This window comes from Balaenoptera physalus (assembly GCF_965194825.1).
Source record: "Balaenoptera physalus genome assembly, chromosome: 2".
Lineage (NCBI taxonomy): Eukaryota > Metazoa > Chordata > Mammalia > Artiodactyla > Balaenopteridae > Balaenoptera > Balaenoptera physalus.
This window is the reverse complement of record NC_138883.1, coordinates 10636238-10658452: the sequence shown is the minus strand read 5'-3', so window position 1 is coordinate 10658452 and position 22215 is coordinate 10636238. Positions and strand designations below refer to the sequence as shown.

The window sequence follows — 22215 nt, the reverse complement described above, 5'->3', positions numbered from 1 at the left end:
ATTACTTGCTTACAGAAATTTGCCATACTTTCCAGTGCTGCCTCTCCCGCCCCCGAAAACAGTTTCTAATTTTTTTCAAAAAATGTTTAATTAAATATAACTACAGTGGAGCATTTGAAATGGTTATTTGTAACTCTTGTGTCCATTAAGTAGTTATTTCTTTGATAAGCACATCCTTTCTTTGCAGTGTTTTAAATGACTTTATTTACATTTCAAGCCTAAATTACCCATGATTCTAATTTATTATGTGTAAAAATGACTTGGCTGGGTCGTCCAGCTCAAAGTTCAGTTTCAAAACCATGGTACTGAAATATATTGATTTCTTCTGGTGTCCTTGTGACTTTGCATGGCTGGATACTTCATTGCATGTTTGCAGTAGTCACATGAAAGTTACTATTGGTATTGGTATTTCCTTTTTGGAAAGAGATCTTTGGGATATTTTATGTGTACCTCCTCATGAACCTTGCTAATCACTGAAACACAGATTAAAAGAAGGGTAAAACACACCCTTTTTATCCTTGTCTACTGCCTTCACTTTATTTTCCCTCTCCGATTTTGATCTTCAGTGCTCTCAACTAGTTCTCTCCACCCTTTACTTAAGTGTGGAACGTGGCAGTCAGTGATAGGGAAGAGAACGAGATACCGTAGTTAACTGTTAAAGGTACTTTAGAGTTGGCATGTTCCAATTATTCATATTTAACTCAGTTGTAAAGTCTTTTATAAATAGTGTAATTTTATAGTGAAAAGAGTTGTTCACTATTAGTGTTAGGTACTAAAAATTCCCACACTTATGACCCTCAAAACCCCAGATATTTTATATGTCCTAGGTTTTTAGTATTTTAATATATAAATCCCTATTATTTAATTTCAAAATAACTAGTGATGTTATCTCTAAAAATATACAAAGATACTTTGTAATTTTAGGATTCCTTTACCTTTAACCAGCACTATTTATGGTAGATATGTTTACCAGTTTTATTTAATAAGTTTAGTTTCCAAATGCATGAACCCCAAATCTTTGCTCTTTCGGAGTAAGCCAGTGATTTATTTATACTTCTCTGTGTTGTGTATTGTAAAGAGAAAGATCTTCTTGATGCATTATAATGCGGGTTTATTGGCGACAGCGGTTTCCCTCTCTGCAAGGACATTACATTGTTTTACAAAATGCTTTCTTGCACCATTCATGCGAACTTAAGAATGAATTTAAACACAGAAGCATCTAGTACATTTTCCTTCCTTGAGTGGGAATGGTTTTTAAATTCGGAAATGTATCATTAACTCATTTATAAAATGTCTTATTTCATTTTTGAGGAATTCAAGTTGGAATGCCAGCCATACGATAGTACGTAAGAGGAATGGTAACTGGCATTAAGGCATGCACTTAAGCAATAGAGGAATTTACTTTTCAGTGTCTTCCAAGGTCCATGAGGATGCACACTTATTTACCCAGAGAGTATGGATCTCACTATGTTTGTCCAGAGGGTGTGACTCTGTGGAGGAGAACACTAACTGGTAAGTATCAAATTCTTATTGTATTATGTTTCAGAAAACTATGTTTAGAAATCAATTGAATTTTAGCAGTGATGAAATCTCTTAGTCTGTGCTGGTTTCTTAACAGTGGACAGTCCCAGATGTTGAAGTCAGCACAACAAGAGAAAAACCCAAATCCTGATAAGACTTGAGGATTTTTCGAAAATTAATGCAAAATAGTTGGGGCAAATGTTGCTGCGGCAGTCAAGACTAAGTAATACAGTAAGAAGATATGAAGTTGGAGAGCTTCTCATGTTCTTCCTTTGCATAAAGTTTGCATACGTACAAAACCCAGGACTTTAATGACTTTAAGAGGGGCAGAATTACATCTCTTGGAACCTAAAACAACAGACTCATGTGAACTGGAATGCACATTGTGGCCCTCACAATTTATTTAAATATTTCTTTGCAAAGCACTCTCTGTTTCTAAAGAAAAGCTATGCCTTCTGAAACCTGTAAGTGATGTATCCTGGCCACATCAAATCTTCTAAAAGCGTTTTCCAAATCCAGAATTGTTAGTGTGGAACAAATGTTTGTTTTGGAAACAGTAAAACCGGGGGATTTGGGAGGGTTGATTTCAGAGACCAGTTGCTGCTCTGCTTTACGCCTTATCATTCCTTCTCTTTCTCTTTTCAGCTAGGGACTCTTAAGATACATAATTGACTGTTGATTGAAAAAACTTGTAAAATGACATTTGTGTGTATGATACAAAAGTTTAAAACAAAACACAGCACAAAAATCAGCCACCCTAATATGTGATCAGTTTTCTGGGAATTAACCCCACCACATAAACATCTGCCACAGTAAAGCCACTGCCAGACCTTAGGGTTGATGGAAGCCACGCCTTAATAAATGGTGAATGGAAGTGCAGAGTCTGTGAAGAAGAATTTGTTGCCTGGCTTCAGCATCAGGCAGACAAAGGGTTAAGTCTTAGAGTTGCCAATTACAAGCTTGCTGGCCTTCAGCAAAATACTTGACAGCTCTGGGTCTGTTCCTTCTTCTGTAGAATGATATATGTCATGGTGACTGGCAGGGGTCCCACCGTGCTGAATCAAGGACTCTGGGTACATGGTCTAAATCACGGTTGCAGAGACACTGGGGTGGAAGATGGCAGGAATATCTCCTCATTGACGTGCCAGAAAGAGAATTGAGAATGCATTTCTATGTGATCCATTTTTGCTTTGCCTTGTGTCTAATTCTACCAATCCCTAATCTTTAGGACTCACTTCAGAATCTCTTGAAGCCACCTGTTAGGAGATGTGGAAAAAGTGGGTGCAGGGAGAGAGCGTCAAGAGCAGAAAGTTTAGGTGAAAGGGTGAGAGATACTCAGTCATCCAGCAATTACCTACTGAGCGCCTGCCATGTGCTGTAGGAGTCGGGGATATGGTAGTGAACGAAACAGACAAAAAACTGTGCAGTCATGAAGCTCACGTTCTAGATGTGGGAGGTAGACCATAAACAGATGGACTTGTATGTTGGACAATGGAGATGATAAACCCGTCGGGTCATGGCGAGGGCTGGGGCAAGGGGGTGGCTTTCTGTTTAAAATAGGGTCATCAGGGAAGGGCTCATTGAAAAGGTGACATTAGAATAGAGGCTTGAAAGAGATCAGGGAGCCAACCATGTGGAAATCTGGGAAAAGGGAATTGGGAACAGATCTTTGTAATTCATTGAAAAGGTTTTGACATTTCCTTGAGTGGGTTGGAAAGCCACTGGAGAGTTTTGAGCAGAAAAGTGACATGATCTGACTTTTTAAAAAGAATCTCTCTGGCTGCTGTAGAGAATAGGTAATAGAGGGGCAGTGATAGAATCAGGGACTAGTTAGCAGGTTATTGGAGTAATTCAGGCGGGAGATGATGGTGGCTTGGATCAGAGTGGTAGCCGTGGAGGTGATAGGTGGTCAGATTTTGGATCAGGATTGACTGGTCATTTGATTATGGTAAGTGAGGGACTGAGAGGAGTTAAGGATGACCCCAAAGTTTCTGGGTTGAAAGCTGGAAGGGCAGAGTTGTCATTGATTGTTTAGAAGAAGGTGGGAGGAAGAGCCAGTTTTGGGGAGAGGTCTGTTAAGGTGATGAGATTCCTACCAGATATCCAAGGGTAGTGGAGAGGAGACAGTTGGATGTACAATGGTCATTATGTAAATGCTCAGTTTGCACAAGTTGGTAAGTCATAAAAGTGCTATTTAAATGATTTCAATCAAATCTCTAAGAAGATAAAGCCATAATTTACATTTTATATATTAGGAAATAATGCAGAAAGACTAATTCTCCTAAGATCACAGATATGAAACTTTGTTTTATGGTTGCAAGTTCCACCTTGTTCTACCAACTTTACTCTATTAGTTATAAAATAGGCATACAAGGGAAATTCCAGTAGTTGCCACAATTGATTAAACAAAGTAAGACTTTTAGCTGCCTTTGCATTATGCACACCCACACAGTCTTCTAGAGAAGTACAGGTGATATCTTTGGTGAGGTGTATATGAAAGATAGGGTTTTTTTTGACTCTTTGATGTGTTAAACTATTCTGATGTAGGCTTTGACTTTAAAAGGTGAGTGGAGATGGCTATGAATATAATTAATTTTTAAAAGCATTCTTATATTTTAAAAAATTCCTTTTTAAAAATACAGTTTACTTTGTAGTAATTTGTGTTCTTGTCACTTGTTTAAAGGGGAAAATACATTTGCACAATCTTAAGTGTATTCCTTTTTTATAGTGGAATGCATAATATTTATTTTTTGAAGCAGAAATACAAGTAATAAAAACACATGCGATTGAGCTTTGACATTATTGTTATAGGTGGGAATGGCAAACTGTACAATACAAAGAGCAAAACAGAAATTGAGATCTATTAAAAATGACTATTCTATTATCTAAATGTTTATGTACTTTTAAAAACTTTTATGCAATAAAGCAATGGAGTCTTATTTCATAAATTCCTAAGACATTTAAACTTTATGTGGTCTAGGGACTTCCCTGGCAGTTCAGTTGTTAAGACTCTGCGCTTCCACGCAGGCGGCGCTGGTTCTATTCCTGGTCGGGTAACTAAGATCCCACATGCCACGTGGCGTGGCCAAAAAAAATTATATGTATTGAATATATATATATATGCTGTTACAGAAAACCCCGAACGAACTTTTTGGCCAACCCAATAGATATAAACGTTATGTGGTCTAATAAGTTAAACAATCAGGAGCAGATTAATATAGTTTTCTCAAAGTAATAAAAGGAAGTACATATCCTTAAAGGTCATATATAGTTATTTTGTACAATATGACTATGTTTGGTTTCTACGACCTTGGATTTTTAAAAAATTGTAATTTTCTGGTCTCTCATCTATATAATAGCACACTCTTTCTGATTGTACAGGAGGTCCTGCATGTTGCAGGAGTGGAAATGCAGTTAACGGCTGCGGTATCATTTTTGACCATTCTACAGGAAGAATCAGTGTCGATTCATACATATGCCCACTCCTTCCTCCAAGTCATTCTACTGCATCTGGAGCACAGGGACGCAGGTCAGGGGCCTGACGTGCTTCATCGTATATGTACTTATTGTTTCTTCTATGTGGCTGTGATGGTATTTGAATTATGTTAGGCTGATGACCATAACTGAATGAGACTGTGCTGCCTAAGAGTTGATCAGTGGTGTGACTAAAAATAGCAATGATTATTTTTGTACAAAAACCGCAAAATTCAGTGCCCTTGAAGCCTGAAGACCCATTGGTTCATCTTATGATATATACTTTTTTCTTAGATTTGTTTCTTTTACAACATCTGTGTTTATAGTATTGTAGTACAAGAAAAATGCACACTTTGGGTTAAAGATAGCCCCTCAGTATTACTTTTAAAGATATAAATGTTTTCCAGATATTGGCTAAGACAGAAAAATAGAGAAACTTCTTATAATAGTAATAAAAATAATTATTGCCATTTTACTATTAAATACTCTTGTAAATATTAGTGGCTAAGTTGAAACTGAATTTGTAAGTGAGATAGTTAAGTTGGCATGTTTTATCTTTGTCAATCAGGTGTCAGCAACGCATGGCTGGAAACTCTTCTGTCTGTGATAGAAGTATTGCCCAAAGAAACCCTAAGGCATGAGGTAATACATTTTTTTTTTTTTTTGTAAATTCTAGTATTTAAGTCACTCTAAGGTTTTTGTTGTTTTCATTTTTGATAGAAACGGTATTTCAAAAAAGAATAAAGTTATTTCCTACTCTGAAAGCAGCACATATTCATCACAGAAAATTTGGGTAGTACAAAATATAGAAGGAAGAAAAATCATGGTTCTGTACTTAGCTACTTCTAACATTCTGACGTATTTTCATTTCAGATTTTTTTCCCCTGTATATGGTGCTATTTGCCATGTTAGTGATCATATTGAATTTATATATGGTTGTTTTTCACTTAGCTTTATTTTCTTTATTATTTTCTCATATTACTCATTTGGTAGTAGCTACAAATATTTTACTTACATATTAAACATTTAAGCCTGTTTTCAGTGTTTTATTATCAAAATAAGGCAATTATGAACATCTCTGTAGAGCTTTTCCTGTTTTTCAGATTATTTCCTTAACTGTAACTTCCAAAAAAGTGGAATTACTAGGTTAGAGGGCATTAATATTCTTCAGGCTCTTGAGTAGTAATATGAGAAAATGCCTGTTTCCCTGGGCTTTCATCAGCAATAGCATTCCAGTTAAATTTGATGGGCCAAAAATGGAATTACATTTTAATTGGACATTTTTTGATTATTATGCTGTTGAATATTTTCTCATATATTATTATATTTCACCTCTGTTCTCTTGGAATTATCTGATCATATCCTTTGATCACTGTTTTTATGTGCTATTTATCTGTCAGGGTTGCCAATCCTTTGTTATATTTGTTGCAAATAATGTTACCAATTTGTTGTTTGCTTTTTAATGTTCAATATTGTTCAACAGACCCTTCTCTAAAGTTTTAGCAAATTAAGATGAGAGAACAGGAAAATTAGGAAATTTATTCTTTAAAGAAATGATTTTTCATTCTTTGAACATTATTTCTATATGAATTTCCTTTCAAGTATGTCCTGTTTGAAAAGAGTTATCAGTCAATAAAATGTCCTCTGTGGATTTCGTTAAGTGTTTGCCCTTCTTTGCCCTCGTACAGATTATGGCCCTAGCTCAGTGCCAAAACACTTGCTTGAAAATGGGAAGATCTACCCAGTTATAAGGATGTTTGTATACTTGATGCCAAACATCTAGATGATTACACATATTTAAATATTGAACGTAATGTTGACATATTTATACTTTTTGATTAGTGGTGTATGAGAATGCAGTTTTTACTCTAGAATGTCGCATATTATTTAACATGTGATTTTTAAGATTTTTAAATATGCCTTTTATTTCAGATCTTTGACTTTCAAATTATATTTATCATTACACATTCAGTAATTCCGGCTACTCTGTTGAGAGGAAAAAAGTTGACCCTTTGATTAGAGTTATAGTTAGAACCTGGGGGGATCGTAGTACCACCTAGTATTCTGATCTCCATTTTAAGTAGATGAGAAACCTTTGGATGAGAAATAGCAAGATTACTTAGACAAATTAAATAGCTGGGACCAGAATCAGGGTCTGATCTTCATAATTCTTTGCAGTCTGTCATGCTGTTGAGTTTGAGTGCCCAGGGCATACACAATACAGTATCAGAGTTGGGCTGTTGTATTCAAATGACAGAATTACCTTAATAGAATCTTTTTGAAGTTATAATGTTTTGCTTGCTTCAGGACAAATGTAAAAATTAATCTACATGGAACAAAAACAAATTTCAGGGTATCTAATAATTAACTTGCTTTTTTTCTTTTGAAAAATGTATATTTCACAACTATATGCGCAAACAGATCATTAAAGAATTCAACATAAGCTTTAATTCAATTTTTTTGGTGCCTAATTGTTATTTTTTTTTTAATTATTAGCACCTTTAATTATTATTCATTTATTTATTTATTTGGCTGTGTTGAGTCTTCGTTTCTGTGCGAGGGCTTCCTCTAGTTGCGGCAAGCGGGGGCCACTCTTCATCGCGGTGCGCGGGCCTCTCACTATCGCGGCCTCTCTTGTTGCGGAGCACAGGCTCCAGACGCGCAGCCTCAGTAGTTGTGGCTCACGGGCCTAGTTGCTCCGCGGCATGTGGGATCTTCCCAGACCAGGGCTCGAACCCGTGTCCCCTGCATTAGCAGGCAGATTCTCAACCACTGCGCCACCAGGGAAGCCCTGCCTAATTGTTTTTGATTGCATAATTTATCATCATCTTTACCTTAATAATCCAAGAAGGCAAATAAAATGAGATCCAGGTGATGAACAAACATGCACCTCAAAATGTAATTGAGGTTCTATAAAAACATTTAGAACATTAAAATATTCTTTGAAGAAAATAGCTGACATTAGTGTCAAGAATATATAAAATTTTGTGAATTTGTTCTCTAAATCTTTTCTCTTTAGATTTTGAATCCACTTGTTTCCAAGGCACAACTTTCCCAAACAGTCCAGTCTCGTTTAGTTAGTTGTAAAATTTTAGGAAAATTGACCAACAAATTTGATGCCCTTGCGTGAGTATTTGTATATAATTTTTTGTCTACTTTATTAAATTGATTTAAAATGTATAATGACTATATTATTAATAATTGTATTAGATTTGTATTATTCCATACTGTATACAGTTTAACTGATTTAAATTTACAGAATATAGAATTCTCAGAAGTCTACTTATTCAGATGCATTTCTTCTTGATATGGCCTTTCAAAATCAATAAGGGTAACTTTTTTTTCTATTTCCCATCTTAGTCATCTCTGTCACATACCTTGTGTAGTTTTGAGGATAAAATAAAATTATCTTACAGACTTCAAAAATTGGTAAACATTGACATAGAGATAGATTTCTGCTTTTTTCCATCAGCTTTTTTCCATCATTGCTATGAATTCATTATATTGAATAATTTATCTTACTTTGAGGTTTTATAGAGAATGTTTATAATTTATATGCTACACTCTGCCCAGATGATAAACACCAAGTGGAAAGAATGGAATGTTGTGTAATTATGACGCAAGAGGAAGATATAAAATTGACGAATATTTTGGTTGATGGTTGCTAGAATCAGATAGTCCACTTGCTTATAGCCTTTTATCTTAGCTAAGATGTTTTAGCTGCCAATTACAAATTAACCATTATTTTAAAAAGACTCAGTCATATACATAATTTAAAAGTAGCTGTTAACATCCAAATGTAATAACATATGTAAATATACATTGTAAATGATAAAGTTCTTTATTAAGGTATGTTTGTTATTATTAAGCTAAGATTTTGAGGATAATTTTTTGAAAATATTATTCTAAAATACTCACCCATTTGCATGTTTCTTTCCTCTCTCTCTAAGCATTAAAAGAGAAATTCTTCCCTTGGTAAAATCACTCTGTCAAGATGTAGAGTATGAAGTTCGATCTTGTATGTGTCGGCAATTAGAAAATATAGCTCAGGGCATTGGGTAAGTATACTTTCAATACCTTTTGTTACAGTTTTATTTCTGGATTGTCAGACATGTGTATCCTGTTCTGTATTCCATGAAAGCATGCTTTTAAAGAGCTAAGCTTTATATGATCTTTAAAAATGATAATAATAAGTACCTTCTGATGTGTTTATATTAAAAGAGATAAAAGTGAAGATGTTTAGTATGGTGGGTTAATGTTAATTTCTTTCCTTTTTTTCCTTAGTTACTTACTTATCATTCCAAACCCCTAGATCCAGGAAGGGAAAAATGTCCGTGCTTTGAATGTAATATACCATGCTCAGACTATAGCTGTACCATATCTTTTAGCTGGCAGCTGTATTACTGGGTCATTTCAGATGAAATTACTCAGTGGAAGTCTTTGTCTCCTGTGCGGCTCTGTGCTTCCAGTGTCTGCTTTGTTGGTCTCCTTGTCTTCGGGGTGTGTGAAGCTCAGGAAGGAGAGGGATAGGGCAGTCTCTTCTCCTCACCTGTAAAAACTAATCTCATGCCAAGGTGTAAGTATGATATTAAAGGGAATTTTATCTAAAAACCGTCTTTGGAAACAGTTTTTTTTCCCCAAGTATCCTAAATTGGTACAAAAAACTTTGGAACCTCTCGTTTTTAACTAGAAATTGCAGTGATTTCTCCTGGTTCTTTGTTTCACAAGCAAGGACAATCAGGTTGTTGCCATTAAAATTGCTAAGTTTAAAAAAATCTGGGCCAATATTGAAGGCTTTAGAAATACTTTAGAATGTCATACAGATTCAGGGTAGAGTAGTGTCCTCTGTCCTGCGTCCACCCTTGCTGAGTAGAATTTAAGTATTGTGTGGAAGCTTAACACTTCAACAGAATAATCAGTTCCCTAACCTTGATCTCAGAACCAACTTCTTTCCTTCTGTTAGGTCTTCTAAGGCTAGGCTGACTCTGGATCATTGTGGACCATAATTAATTCAGTCTTGCCCAGATCTGTGCCCCTTAACCAAGATCAGAACCTATTAGGAGAATATGCTGTTGTCTTTTTGTATTCTGTTTTTTTTTTGTCGCTGAAATGTTGACACAATGGATGGGTCTTCTGAAAATTAATATATGATTATTGCTTAAGGATTAATTTGTAAAAGTAAAACTAGAAAGAATCTACCTAGCTTGTTAAGTTAGAATGCACTTGTTAAGTTAGAATGCTTGGTTATATAATATTTATTTAATTTTGAGTTCTTACATATTATTAAAGACATAATTATAGGACTTTTGTGTTATGCTGGCTGAAAATTACTAAGACCTGATTCATATTCTTTATTCTCCCTTTGATAAATACATAAAACTAAAGAGAGGTACACAGGCTTTTTTCTTTCAGCATTGAAAATTAGGAATATTGTTAAGATCTGATAGTTACCAAGAGAAATTTTCTTATAGTCAAGGCTAGATGAGGCCCTGAGATAGGTGAAAGGAATTAGGAAGAGAAAACTTCAGAGATTGGCACTGGTTTGATACTACTGCACTGGGAATTATGTTCGTAAGGCATTTGGGATTGAGATGTGCTGGGAAGAGGCCCAAGAACAGAACAGAATTGGGTTTGTAATTTAGTGTTTGCTGTGGCTAGCAAGGGAAGATTTACTGACCATTTTAGTTTAACCGGAAGTGAGCACTATTATTTATTAGTAAGATGATCAAGAAGCAAAATGAAGAGATTCTTCTCAAGCTAGCATATCCGTATGAAATAAAAGCTGCAAAACACTAGAAAGCCACTATGGGTTGTGCACCAGTTTAGGATCAAAGAGGACAGTTCTTAGACTATCAGATTAATAGCGAATAGTATTATGAAGAGGTCATACACAATCATTACAAGAAAACAAGTGTGCTGAATAGACTTCTCCTTGTACAGGGATGACCAAAGAGAAAAGAAAAGCAGACTTGGGATCTACAAAATGATCCTTCAGTGTTAGAGGGGAAGAACATACAGCACTAAGATCGGAAAGAAAGAACATACTTTTGAAAAAGTTGTTCAGACTTCTAATTATGGTGATATACTAAACAAGATAACCTGAAAATCCTCCCATTACAATATGTGACAAAATTCAGCATCCATTCATGATTAAAAACTCTCAGGAAGCTAGGGATGAAGGAAACTTCCTTAATCTGATAAAGGGCATGTATGGAAGAAAAACCTATAGCTAACATCATACTTAATGGTAGATATTGAATGCTGTCCGCCTATGGTAACAGCTGGCAAGGATAGTTTTCATCACTTTTATTCAATCTGTACCGGAGGTTCTAGCCATTGAAATAAGGCAAGAAGACAAAAACCTAAAAGGTCTAAAGATCTGAAAGGAAGAAGTAAATTGTTTTCTATTCGTAGATGACATTGCTGCTTACATAGAAAATCTTCAGTAATTTACAAAACAGCTATTAGAACTAGTAAATGGATTTAAGGATGTTTCAGGATACAAGGTTAACATACAGAAATCAATTGTGTTTTTGTATACTAGCAAAAGATAGTTAGAGAATGAAAATTTAAATTTAAAAATTTGAATGAAATTTTAAAATTCCACTTATTTAACTTAACAAAAAAGGTACAAGACCTACACCGAAAACTCTACACTCTACACTGAAAAACCATAAAACAATGTTGAGAGAAATTTTTAAAAGCAAATAGATATATACCATATTCATGAATTGGAAGACTCAATATTGTTAATATTGTTAAAATGTCAATTCTCCCCAAGTTGATCTAGCAATTCAATGCAGTCTTGACCAAAATTGTGCTGTTTTGTAGAAGGTGATTCTAAAATTTATATGAAAATGCAAGTGACCTAGAAGAGCCAAAGCAGTCTAAAAAAAAAAAAAATTACAAAGACTGTGCATTACCTGTTTTCAAGACTTATAATAAAACTACAGTAATCAAAAGAATGTAATGTTGGTAAAAGGATAGACATACGTATCAGTGGAAGAGAAGAGAGAATCCAGAAACAGATTATGGTGGATTGATTTTTCAATAGAGTGTCAAAGCAATTTAATGAGGAAAGGAAAGTCTTTTCAAAACATGATACTGGGATAACTGGATATTCATAAGAGAAAAAAATTGAACATCGATTCTCACCTCTCACCATACACAACGACTAACTTGAAATCTATAATAAACCTAAATATGAAAGCTAAAACTATAAACTTGGGACTTCCCTGGTGGCGCAGTGGTTAAGAATCTGCCTGCCAATGCAGGGGACATGGGTTCGAGCCCTGGTCTGGGAAGATGCCACATGCTGCGGAGCAACTAAGCCCGTGCGCCACAACTACTGAGCCTGCACCCTAGAGCCCTCGAGCCACAACTACTGAGCCTGCATGCCAAAACTACTGAAGCCCGCACGCCTAGAGCCCGTGCTCCACAACAAAGAGAAGCCACCAGAATGAGAATCCTGCACACTGCAACGAAGAGTAGGCCCCGCTCGCTGCAACTAGAGAAAGCCCGAGTGCAACAACGAAGACCCAACAGAGCCAAAAATAAATAAATTAATTAATAAATTTAAAAAAAAACTATAAACTTCTTAAAGAAAATATAGGAGAAAATCTCTGCGGCTTTGGGGTAGGCAAGGATTGTTTAAATAAAAGTCATGAACTATGAAAGAAAAATGTGATAATTAAACTTTATAAAAAAAAAATCTGTTTACTCTTTAAAACAAGTCAAGTCCAGAATGGAAAACTACTGATACTCACAATACATATATCAAGCTTATATCCAGAATATATAAAGAACTCTTATGACTCGATGATACAGAACTCTTATAAACAATCCACTTAAGAAATGATTAGTATGTTTGAACAGATATGTCATAAAGGAAGATATAACACATGACCAAAAAGCACATGAAAATGTATTCAACATCATTAGTCATAAATGGGATGCAAATTAAAACCACAGTGAGATACTACTACACACTAACTAGAATGTGTAGTGTAAAAAGCCTGTCAGAATCAAATATTGATGAGGATTTGGAGCAGCTGGAACTCTAATACACTGCTGGTGGAAGTGTTAAATGGTGGAACCCACTTTGGAAAACTGATTGGCATTTACTTAACAGTTAAATGTATATCTTCCATATGACCCAACTATTCTACTATGAAGTATTTACCCAAGAGAAGTGAAAATATATGTCAACAACAAGAATTGTTTTATATACACAAGTTTATAGCAGCTTTATTTGTTTTACGTAAAACTGGAACAATTCAAATGTCTATCCACAGGTGAATGGAAAAATAAAATGTGGCATGTCCGTACAATGGAATACTATTCAGCAATAAAAAGGAATGAAGGGGCTTCCCTGGTGGTGCAGTGGTTGAGAATCTGCCTGCCAATGCAGGGGACATGGGTTCGAGCCCTGGTCTGGTAAGATCCCACATGCCGCGGAGCAACTGGGCCCGTGAGCCACAGCTACTGAGCCTGCGTGTCTGGAGCCTGTGCTCCGCAACAAGAGAGGCCGCGATAGTGAGAGGCCTGCGCACCGCGATGAAGAGTGGCCCCCGCTCGCCTCAACTAGAGAAAGCCCTCGCACAGAAACGAAGACCCAACACAGCCAAAAATAAAAATAAAATAAATTAAAAAAAAAAAAAAGGAATGAAGTACTGATACATGTGATATTATATCATGGATGAATCTCAAAATCAGTATGTTAAGGAAAATAAGTCAGACACAAAAGGATATATACCGTATGTCAAATACAAACTAATATATAGTGACAAAAAGCAGACCCATGATTGCCTTTGTCAGACGCAGATTGTAAAATTCAGATATAATGGGATTGATGGTTGGTTCTTGTCCTCTGCCCTTATTTTTGTCTTTTGTCAGATTGGAAGTCTGTTGATGAAGGGGGAGCATGTAGGGGAGGGCCAAGCCAGAACGCTAGAGGCAACTTGTGAAAAGAGAGCTGGAGATGAGTAGGTCCCCAGTGTTTCTTCAGACCCAGTCTCCTTAGAACAGGTCAGTGGAGAAGGCACAAAGGAGAGGGTTCCTCCAATTGATTTTGCTGTCCTGGCTGACCATAGAACTCAGAATCATCATCAGTATTTAAGCTGAAGCAGACAGCCATCAGATGACTCCAAATCATAGCCAGCACTGGGGTAGATTTGTTATCACACAGCCAGACCCCAGAATTCCTGGATGGCTCTCTGGGCAAGCTTGCTTATTTCGTTCATCTTGTTATTCCTGACCCTGTATTTTACCCGCTTTTGACATCATGAAAGGGTTAGGTTGTAGTTACTAGCATCTAGACTGATAAAACTGGGCTTGTACAGAGATTAGGATCTTTAGATCCTTAGAGCCTTAGCCTTCTATTCCATATACGTCTGGCTGGGGCAGAATTTACATGTGAGGGAAGAGAAAGATATTCTTATGATTATATTAGTTTAGGCGATATGCAATCTGCACCCACTTCCTGAAAAAAATTACCTATAATCCAGTTTGCTAAGAGGAACTAATGAAAAAGGGAAAATATTTGTATCATACATGTAAGTCCCCCATAATGCCTTATTTCCCCTCAACTTTTATAGTATGGCAAATGGGCAAAGAAAATGAACATATACTTCATAAAGAAGAAGTACAAGTGGCTAATAAACATCTATTCAATCTTACTGTTCAACCATGTTAGTTGTCAGAACAATACATTCACTTAACGAGTATATTGAGCAACTACCATAAGTTGCATAAGTTAATATGCAATTGCTATCGATGTTTCTTGAATTCATACTATCATGCTTTCCCAGCCAGACTGCAAGATTCCAGACAGCAGGAGCCATATCTTTATGATTTTGCCTATTTTCTGTAACACTTAGCTCAGTGACTTGTTCTTAGTAAGTTCTTGATAAAAATGTATTGGTTTGATTTATTTTCTTCTATTGCTTATTGTGCAGGACAGAACTTACAAAAAGTGTGGTGCTCCCTGAATTAATAGAACTTTCTAGGGATGAAGGCAGCAGTGTGCGGCTTGCAGCTTTTGAAACTTTGGTTAATCTGCTCGACATATTTGATACAGGTAAATCTTCATGTGGACATATCTTTGCTTCTGAAAGCATTGTTTTTCCATGTTTTGTATCACTAGTAAGGAGTAAAGGTAGCTGCAGGATGGAGTTTCTTATGTTAACTTTTCATGATAAATGTTAGACTTCCCTTCTCTCTCTGTTGTGGTCCTTTCTCTTTTGGTGCCTTCTCCGCTGCCACTTTTCCCCTCCTGGCACCTGGTGTTGTTGAATATTTCCTACCCTTCTCTTTCCTTTCATCAACATTTAACTGACTAGTATGTAGGGCTAAGAATTTGGGTTGGTGATTAGTTTTTAACTTGCTCAACTAATTGACCCTAAGACAGATCTTGACTAAAGCAGTATCTAATTAGCTTCCTATACTTAATATTTTAATGCTGGAAATCTCATGGCCACAGGAGAAATCTGGGATGGGATATTTGGGTGGGAATGGGTAAGGAGGTGTTTCTTAGTGTTGTGCAAATCAAACCACAAAGACAATTAAATTAGTTGCTCTACTGAATGTGTGACTAGATTCTTAGCCAATGTTAGACATTAGTTTATCAGTGCAAATTAACTATTTTGATAGGGTGAAATTTGGAAGGGCAAATGTCAAGTACTCAGGTGCAAAACACTGTTGTGTAATTGTAGGATTCCTTTGTTTTTGTTTTTGTTTTTAAATTTATTTTATTTATTTTACTTTTGGCTGCATTTGGTCTTCATTGCTGTGCGTGGGCTTTCTCTAGTTGCGGAGAGCAGGGGGGCTACACTTTGTTGCGGTGCGCGGGCTTCTCATTGCGGTGGCTTCTCATTGCGGTGGCTTCTCTTGTTGTGGAGCATGGGCTCAGTAGTTGTGGCTCACGGGCTCTAGAGCACAGGCTCAGTAGCTGTGGTGCACGGGCTTAGTTTGCTCCGCAGCATGTGGGATCCTCCCGGGCCAGGTCTCGAACCCGTGTCCCCTGCATTGGCAGGTGGATTCTTAACCACTGCGCCACCAGGGAAGCCCCTGTAAGATTACTTTGGATTAACAATATTTTAACTGAACTAGGAGACCCTCTTAAAGATTATTGCAGTGTGGACAATTATGATGTGTGGATGTTACAGAATAATAATTTAGGCCATTGGATGAACCAGAGGAGTAGAAACAGCAGTATCTGATAAGTGAACAAATGAATCTCTTTGTCCTAATAATGGGGCACCCTTAGGCATCCAAACTAGAAACCTGGGCGTCATCTCTGATCTGGGGCTTTTCCTGCCCCACACTCGGTTATCACAGATCTGTCCTAACCTGTGTTCATGGCTTTATTTCCTCCCGTTCTTTCCCACTCCTCTGGGATCTGGTGCTCCAGCCCCATTTGCCGTTATCTTGGCATACCAAATTCTTTCAACCTCTAGCCTTTTCATGTTCACTTTTTTCACCCTTCCCTCTATTTTTCTCCTAGCCAGCTGCTTCTTTTCAGTGCCCAGTTCAAAACAGTGTCTTCTCTGACATCTTCTAAATCCCTTTATACCAGGGGTTGGCAAACTATGGCCTACAGGCCAAATCCTGCTGCCACCAGTTTTTGTAAATAGAGCTTATTGGAACACAACCACTCCCATTTGTTTATGTATTGTCTGTAGCTATTTTGTGCCAAAGTGACAGAGTTGAATACTTGGGACAGATAAACTACAAAGCCTAGAATATTTGCAAAAATAGTTTGCAGACTCTTGCCTTATACTAACTATTAAAATAGTGATCACATTGTCTTATGATACTTTTTGAGTTTGACTTCTTTGCTGGTCTGAGTTTCTCAAGTTCAGAGAACTTTTTATTCATCTTTCTACTTCTGTTAATGCTTGTTGTCTGAGAAATTCAATAAATGTCGAATGAATGTTATTTAGTAAAAACAGTAGTTATGGTACTGAAATGTGATGATAATAATAACAGTGATAATAATAATACCAATAAACCTGTTACAGGATTTTACTTAATATTGTCAGACCCTTAATAAAGTAGTGATTTATTTCTGAAAGTTTAAGAGAACTGTGGGAAATTCAGGGAGCATTTGGAATCAAAACTTAAATATTGTTAATATCAGAAACTTATGACCTAAGCTGGCATACTCAAAGAATGAATTCACTTTTTAAAAAAGAGTTGTATAGGAAGTAAAAGCGAAGAAATTCATTATACAGAATGTAATATAAGCTAACTTAATTTCAATCAAAACTGAAATGACAAAATGCAGCATGGTGTGAGATGTATGCAGAAGAGAGTTCCTGCTGCTCATCTGTTTATACTAGTAGTATTAGCATTCTTGTAGTTATTCAGACTCAAAGCCTCAATCATCTTAGCTTTTTAATTTGTAGTCACTCTATAGTTTATTCCCTATGGCCTGCAGTGTCAAGTCCAAACCCCTTAGCCTGGCATAAAAGTTTTTGATGTTTCCCACTTATCTCTCACCTATTCTTTATGTCATCCCTCCATCATCATTGTTTTCAGATATTTTCTGTTACTCTGAGACTAACATAGTAATTTTTCTTTCTGTAATTTGTGTATATGCATTAATTTCCACATGTGCAGTGTGGGCAACTGGATCTAAACTATGTTTTATTCTTGTTTTTCAGATGACAGAAGTCAAACTATACTTCCCTTAGTGAAATCATTTTGTGAAAAATCTTTCAAAGCAGATGAATCAATTCTTATTTCCTTATCTTTCCATTTAGGAAAACTATGCCATGGACTATATGGTATGATATGTCCTAAGAATGTCAAGATTATAGATAATTTCTCCTTTTTCTTTTACCTTAGCCACTAAACTTTAGCTCTTCAGTTGTAAAGCCTACCCTTTAAATGTGTAAAATCTTAAGAGATCTTAGAATTTTGATAGCATAATTTAGAACACAGTTAGAAATGACTTTTTCACTAGTAGAACCTATGTGAAAGAACAATGACAGGGGCTTCCCTGGTGGCGTAGTGGTTAAGAATCTGCCTACTAATGCAGGGGACACGGGTTCGAGCCCTGGTCCGGGAAGATCCCACATGCCACGGAGCAACTAAGCCCATGCGCCACAACTACTGAATCTGTGCTCTAGAGCCCGTGAGCCACAACTACTGAGCCCGTGTGCCACAACTACTGAAGCCCGCACACCTAGAGTCCCTGCTCCACAACAAGAGAAGACATTGCAATGAGAAGCCTGTGCACCACAGTGAAGAGTAGCCCCTGCTCACCGCAGCCAGAGAAAGCCCGCGCACAGCAATGAAGACCCAGTGCAGCCAAAAATAAATAAATAAAATAAATAAACTTATTAAAAAAAAAAAAACAATGGCAGAGTGAAGTAGGCATAGCCTTTTAAATTTCTGAATATTTTATCTTTATGTATTAGTTGGTATATGATAATAGAAGCTCAGGTATATTAACTATTGTGCATAGTAAGTATACTCTTATTAACTTTTTGTGGAATAATTAATATATCACATGAGCAGTTCAGCTTAGAATGCAGAATAATACCTGTAACTCTTGGCATGCTGAACATATTACTCAGTTCTTAGCTTACTAAAATAATGTAAGCATTAATTAAATTATAACAATCTAGCATAGAAAAACATATTTTTGTGCAGATTGTGGACTTTTAATAGACTGTTGAAAAAAAGTATTGCAATATATGTTGAGTTACTAGCTTCCTAAGACGGTATACGAATGTGGAATCAGTCCATTCCATTGATCAAAATTATTTTGAGTTTACTTCGCCGTCTTTCAGATTCCTTTTTTTTTTTTTTTTGGCTGTGCCTTACCGCTTCTGGGATCTTAGTTTCCCGACCAGGGATTGAACCTGGGTCCACGGCAGTGAAAGTGCCAAGTCTTAACCACTGGACCGCCAGGGAATTCTCTCAGATTCCATTTTTAAGCTCCTTCTCTGCAGACATATGTGCATGTCTTTTATGTAGGCAACTTTAGAATATTTACCATAAGTAAATAGCAATAATGGCTGCCATATTATTATTGTAGTGACTCACTAGTGGTATATACAATGGTACATGCTGCAGAAATTAACGCAGGTGTAATTCCTGCATTGCATAGTTTTATACTATCGAAATTAAAATGAAAATATTGTTAAAATTAACATAAGGTGAAGAACCATTAGATTTCTTCACAATAATTATTCTTTTCTCATTGTTGCTTTTATTTATGATTTCCAACCATTTATTTAAATATTTGGTTCCAGTTATGTTTTTATTGCACTTTGCTTTTCCCTTTTTAATTATTGTTTTCAGTTAAAATGTTGAGCAAAGGTTTTGCATTTGTTTTAGGAATATTTACTCCAGATCAACACTTGAGATTTTTGGAGTTTTATAAGAAACTTTGTACATTGGGTTTGCAACAGGAAAATGGACACAATGAAAACCAGATTCCACCCCAAATCTTAGAGCAGGAGAAGAAATATATTTCAGTACGGAAGAACTGTGCTTATAACTTTCCGGTAATAAATTATACGTTTGTATTGGCTAAACGTTTTAATTTTAACTTAAAAACATGTGAATAGATTGCATTGAAAAATATTGCCATATTTGACACTTGCTACTTAGCATTATGACTGGTGTATATTGGTTAATTTATATTTATCTCTGTGTAAGTATATATATTAGAATTATATGCATACATTTGGATCTTCCAAATATGGTTTCTAACTAAATTATGATTCAGAGGACATGATTCAGTTTAAGTGACATGATTATAATAAGAGGTGTTGATTCATGTTTTTCTCTCCTTCCCACTCATCTTCTCCCTCCCACCTCCACCAGGCCATGATTGTTTTTGTTGATCCTAAAAATTTCCACATGGATCTCTATTCTACATTCTTCTGCCTTTGTCATGACCCTGAAGTACCAGTCAGATACACTATTGCTATTTGCTTTTATGAAGTAAGTCTGAAAAAGTGATACCACTTTACATTTGTTGTTAATTCTACCTACATGTACTAGATGATTTTTTGATATTTTGTACACATCTGTTTACAGATTTATTAAAAGATACAGGCTCCATATTGCTCTCATATTCTAGTCCTAAATATTGAAAAATTCCCATAATTCTGTTTAGAATGTTACACAGAATTCATTTACATAAATACATTATATTCGTTTAGCAGGTATTAATCCATTCGTTCAGTATTTCTCTAGTAAATCCTTACTTTAAGCCAGACATTGTGGTATGAATGTGGCTGTTACAGATCTGGAAGTAAAATCAGTTTTTATATGCTTTATAATGTTTTTGTTTTGTTTTTTTAATTAATTAATTTATTGGCTGAGTTGGGTCTTTGTTGCTGCGCGCGGGCTTTCTCTAGTTGCAGCGAGGGGGGCTACTCTTCGTTGGGGTGCGTGGGCTTCTCATTGCAGTGGCTTCTCTTGTTGTAGAGCACGGGCTCAGTAGTTGTGGTGCACGGGCTTAGTCGCTCCGTGGCATGTGGGATCTTCCCGGACCAGGGCTCGAACCCGTGTCCCCTGCATTGGCAGGCGGATTCTTAACCACTGTGCCACCAGGGAAGCCCTATAATGTTTATATTTAGCTTTACACCTAAACTTAAGAACTTAAGTGCAAATGGAAAATTGAGAGATAGATTATTTAAATATATGGTTTTTACTGCAAATGGATCATGTTTCGTGAGCACAGCTTTTAGATTCAGCTGTTACAACAACTCTCCATAGTGTAAGAGCGAAAGTGAATTTAAACTTTATGATGAATATAATTAACTTCTTAACCCTTGAGGTTGAAATTTAGGGCATGTTTCTTGAGTGACTGCAGTAAGTACATGTTGCTATAATTGCAGTTTACATGTATAACCTATAACTTGCCAACTTTAGGACTGTCACATAAAAATATCTGTGTGGGTTAATAAAATATTTCCTTCCTTTATGAGAGGTATAATAAATATTCTTATTCTCAGTGAGGATAGTTCATCTCCTTCCTTGCACTGTGTTCAGAGCATTGTCAGATTAGCTGAAAGTGTGCAGGATATCCATAGCAGCATTAGATATGTTACTTAAGGCTCTTGACTATTGAATGATAGTCTTTGCTTCTTTTGAATAACATTTTTTTTCTAGTGTGAATGAAATAAATGTTCATTGTGCAAAGTCCAGAAAATATTCCCTTTAAATGGTATAATTAGTTAAAATAATTCAGTGTTGAACAATTAAGTCATCTTTGTAATATGCATATAGGAGTATGCTTTTGGAGGAGGAGAGAGGGCAGAGGGCACTGGCTGGCTGAGTGAACTACTTGTCTCTAATATGTATTAAATGGGCATTTAGGCATAGTTACCATGCACGCTTGTATTTGTCTAGATTGGTGGTCTCCAGAGATGGTTGCATGAGATTAGAGTCTGAGAAAGCAATATTTATGCAATACGAGAGTTTCTATTTATGTTTATTTTTATCTCATACCTTTAATATTTCATTGTATTTATGTCCACTATAAGTGGACATAATGTGTTAGCACCATAGAAATAAACATATTGAAATATGTACACAAAAATATTTCACCAGTAGAAGTAAGTTTGGAAATCATTGATTTAACTATTTGCTGGGTGGCTAATTTCTGTATTCTTACAATCATACCATGTAGGTAGGTTAAGATGATACTTGACTCCATAAATGAATGGTTAGTCTAGGTTTGTCCTTTTAAATAACGAAAATCCACTGGTGGATTTAAATTTCCTTAACAGTGTTATTGTTGGATTCTGATCATTACTTTAGTATGTTCTGAGTTCATTCTTGTTTTTCAGAAAAATAGTATTTTGAAAATACTTTCAAAAAGTCAAAAACAACCCTGTAGAGCAAAGACTTTTAAAACACCTTATTTGTCTAGGAGCCCCTTTTTCAAGTAAAACCTTACTCAGAAACCCAGTATGTGGAAAAAAACCCCAAAACCTTAAAGTTGAAGTAGAAACTGGTGAATCTACCATTGCAGATTTTTACTGTTGCTTGTCTGGAGGGAAAAAAAAAAATGGTTCACAAAGGAGTTGGTTTAGTCTAGATTCTCCCAACTCCCAACTCCTCTCTTGCTGATTGAAGTCTTTGATGGGAAAAGTCGTCGAAGTTTTGCTTGCTTAGGAGTTTTTTCTATCCCTATGTGGCTACTGGCCTTCAGTAGAATTTGCCCTCTCTGGGAGCTCTGAACCGAGATGA

General features: G+C 36.1%; 1 protein-coding gene across 8 annotated transcripts in view; it reads left to right on the top strand.

Moving 5' to 3' along the window:
• Positions 1-22215, top strand: part of PPP4R4 (protein phosphatase 4 regulatory subunit 4) — a 116790-nt gene that overhangs the window by 58913 nt on the left and 35662 nt on the right. For 5 of the 8 annotated variants that reach the window (XM_082449192.1, XM_082449191.1, XM_082449190.1 and 2 more), the window contains 8 exons: positions 4903-5050; positions 5564-5637; positions 8015-8121; positions 8946-9053; positions 14952-15073; positions 17661-17783; positions 19345-19514; positions 19837-19956. In XM_082449192.1, coding sequence (XP_082305318.1) covers positions 4903-5050; positions 5564-5637; positions 8015-8121; positions 8946-9053; positions 14952-15073; positions 17661-17783; positions 19345-19514; positions 19837-19956 — 972 coding nt within the window. Of the gene's footprint in view, positions 1-1311; positions 1513-4880; positions 5051-5563; positions 5638-8014; positions 8122-8945; positions 9054-14951; positions 15074-17660; positions 17784-19344; positions 19515-19836; positions 19957-22215 lie in introns of all 8 variants that reach the window. The other 3 variants (XM_082449197.1, XM_082449196.1, XM_082449195.1) reach the window with 3 other exon arrangements.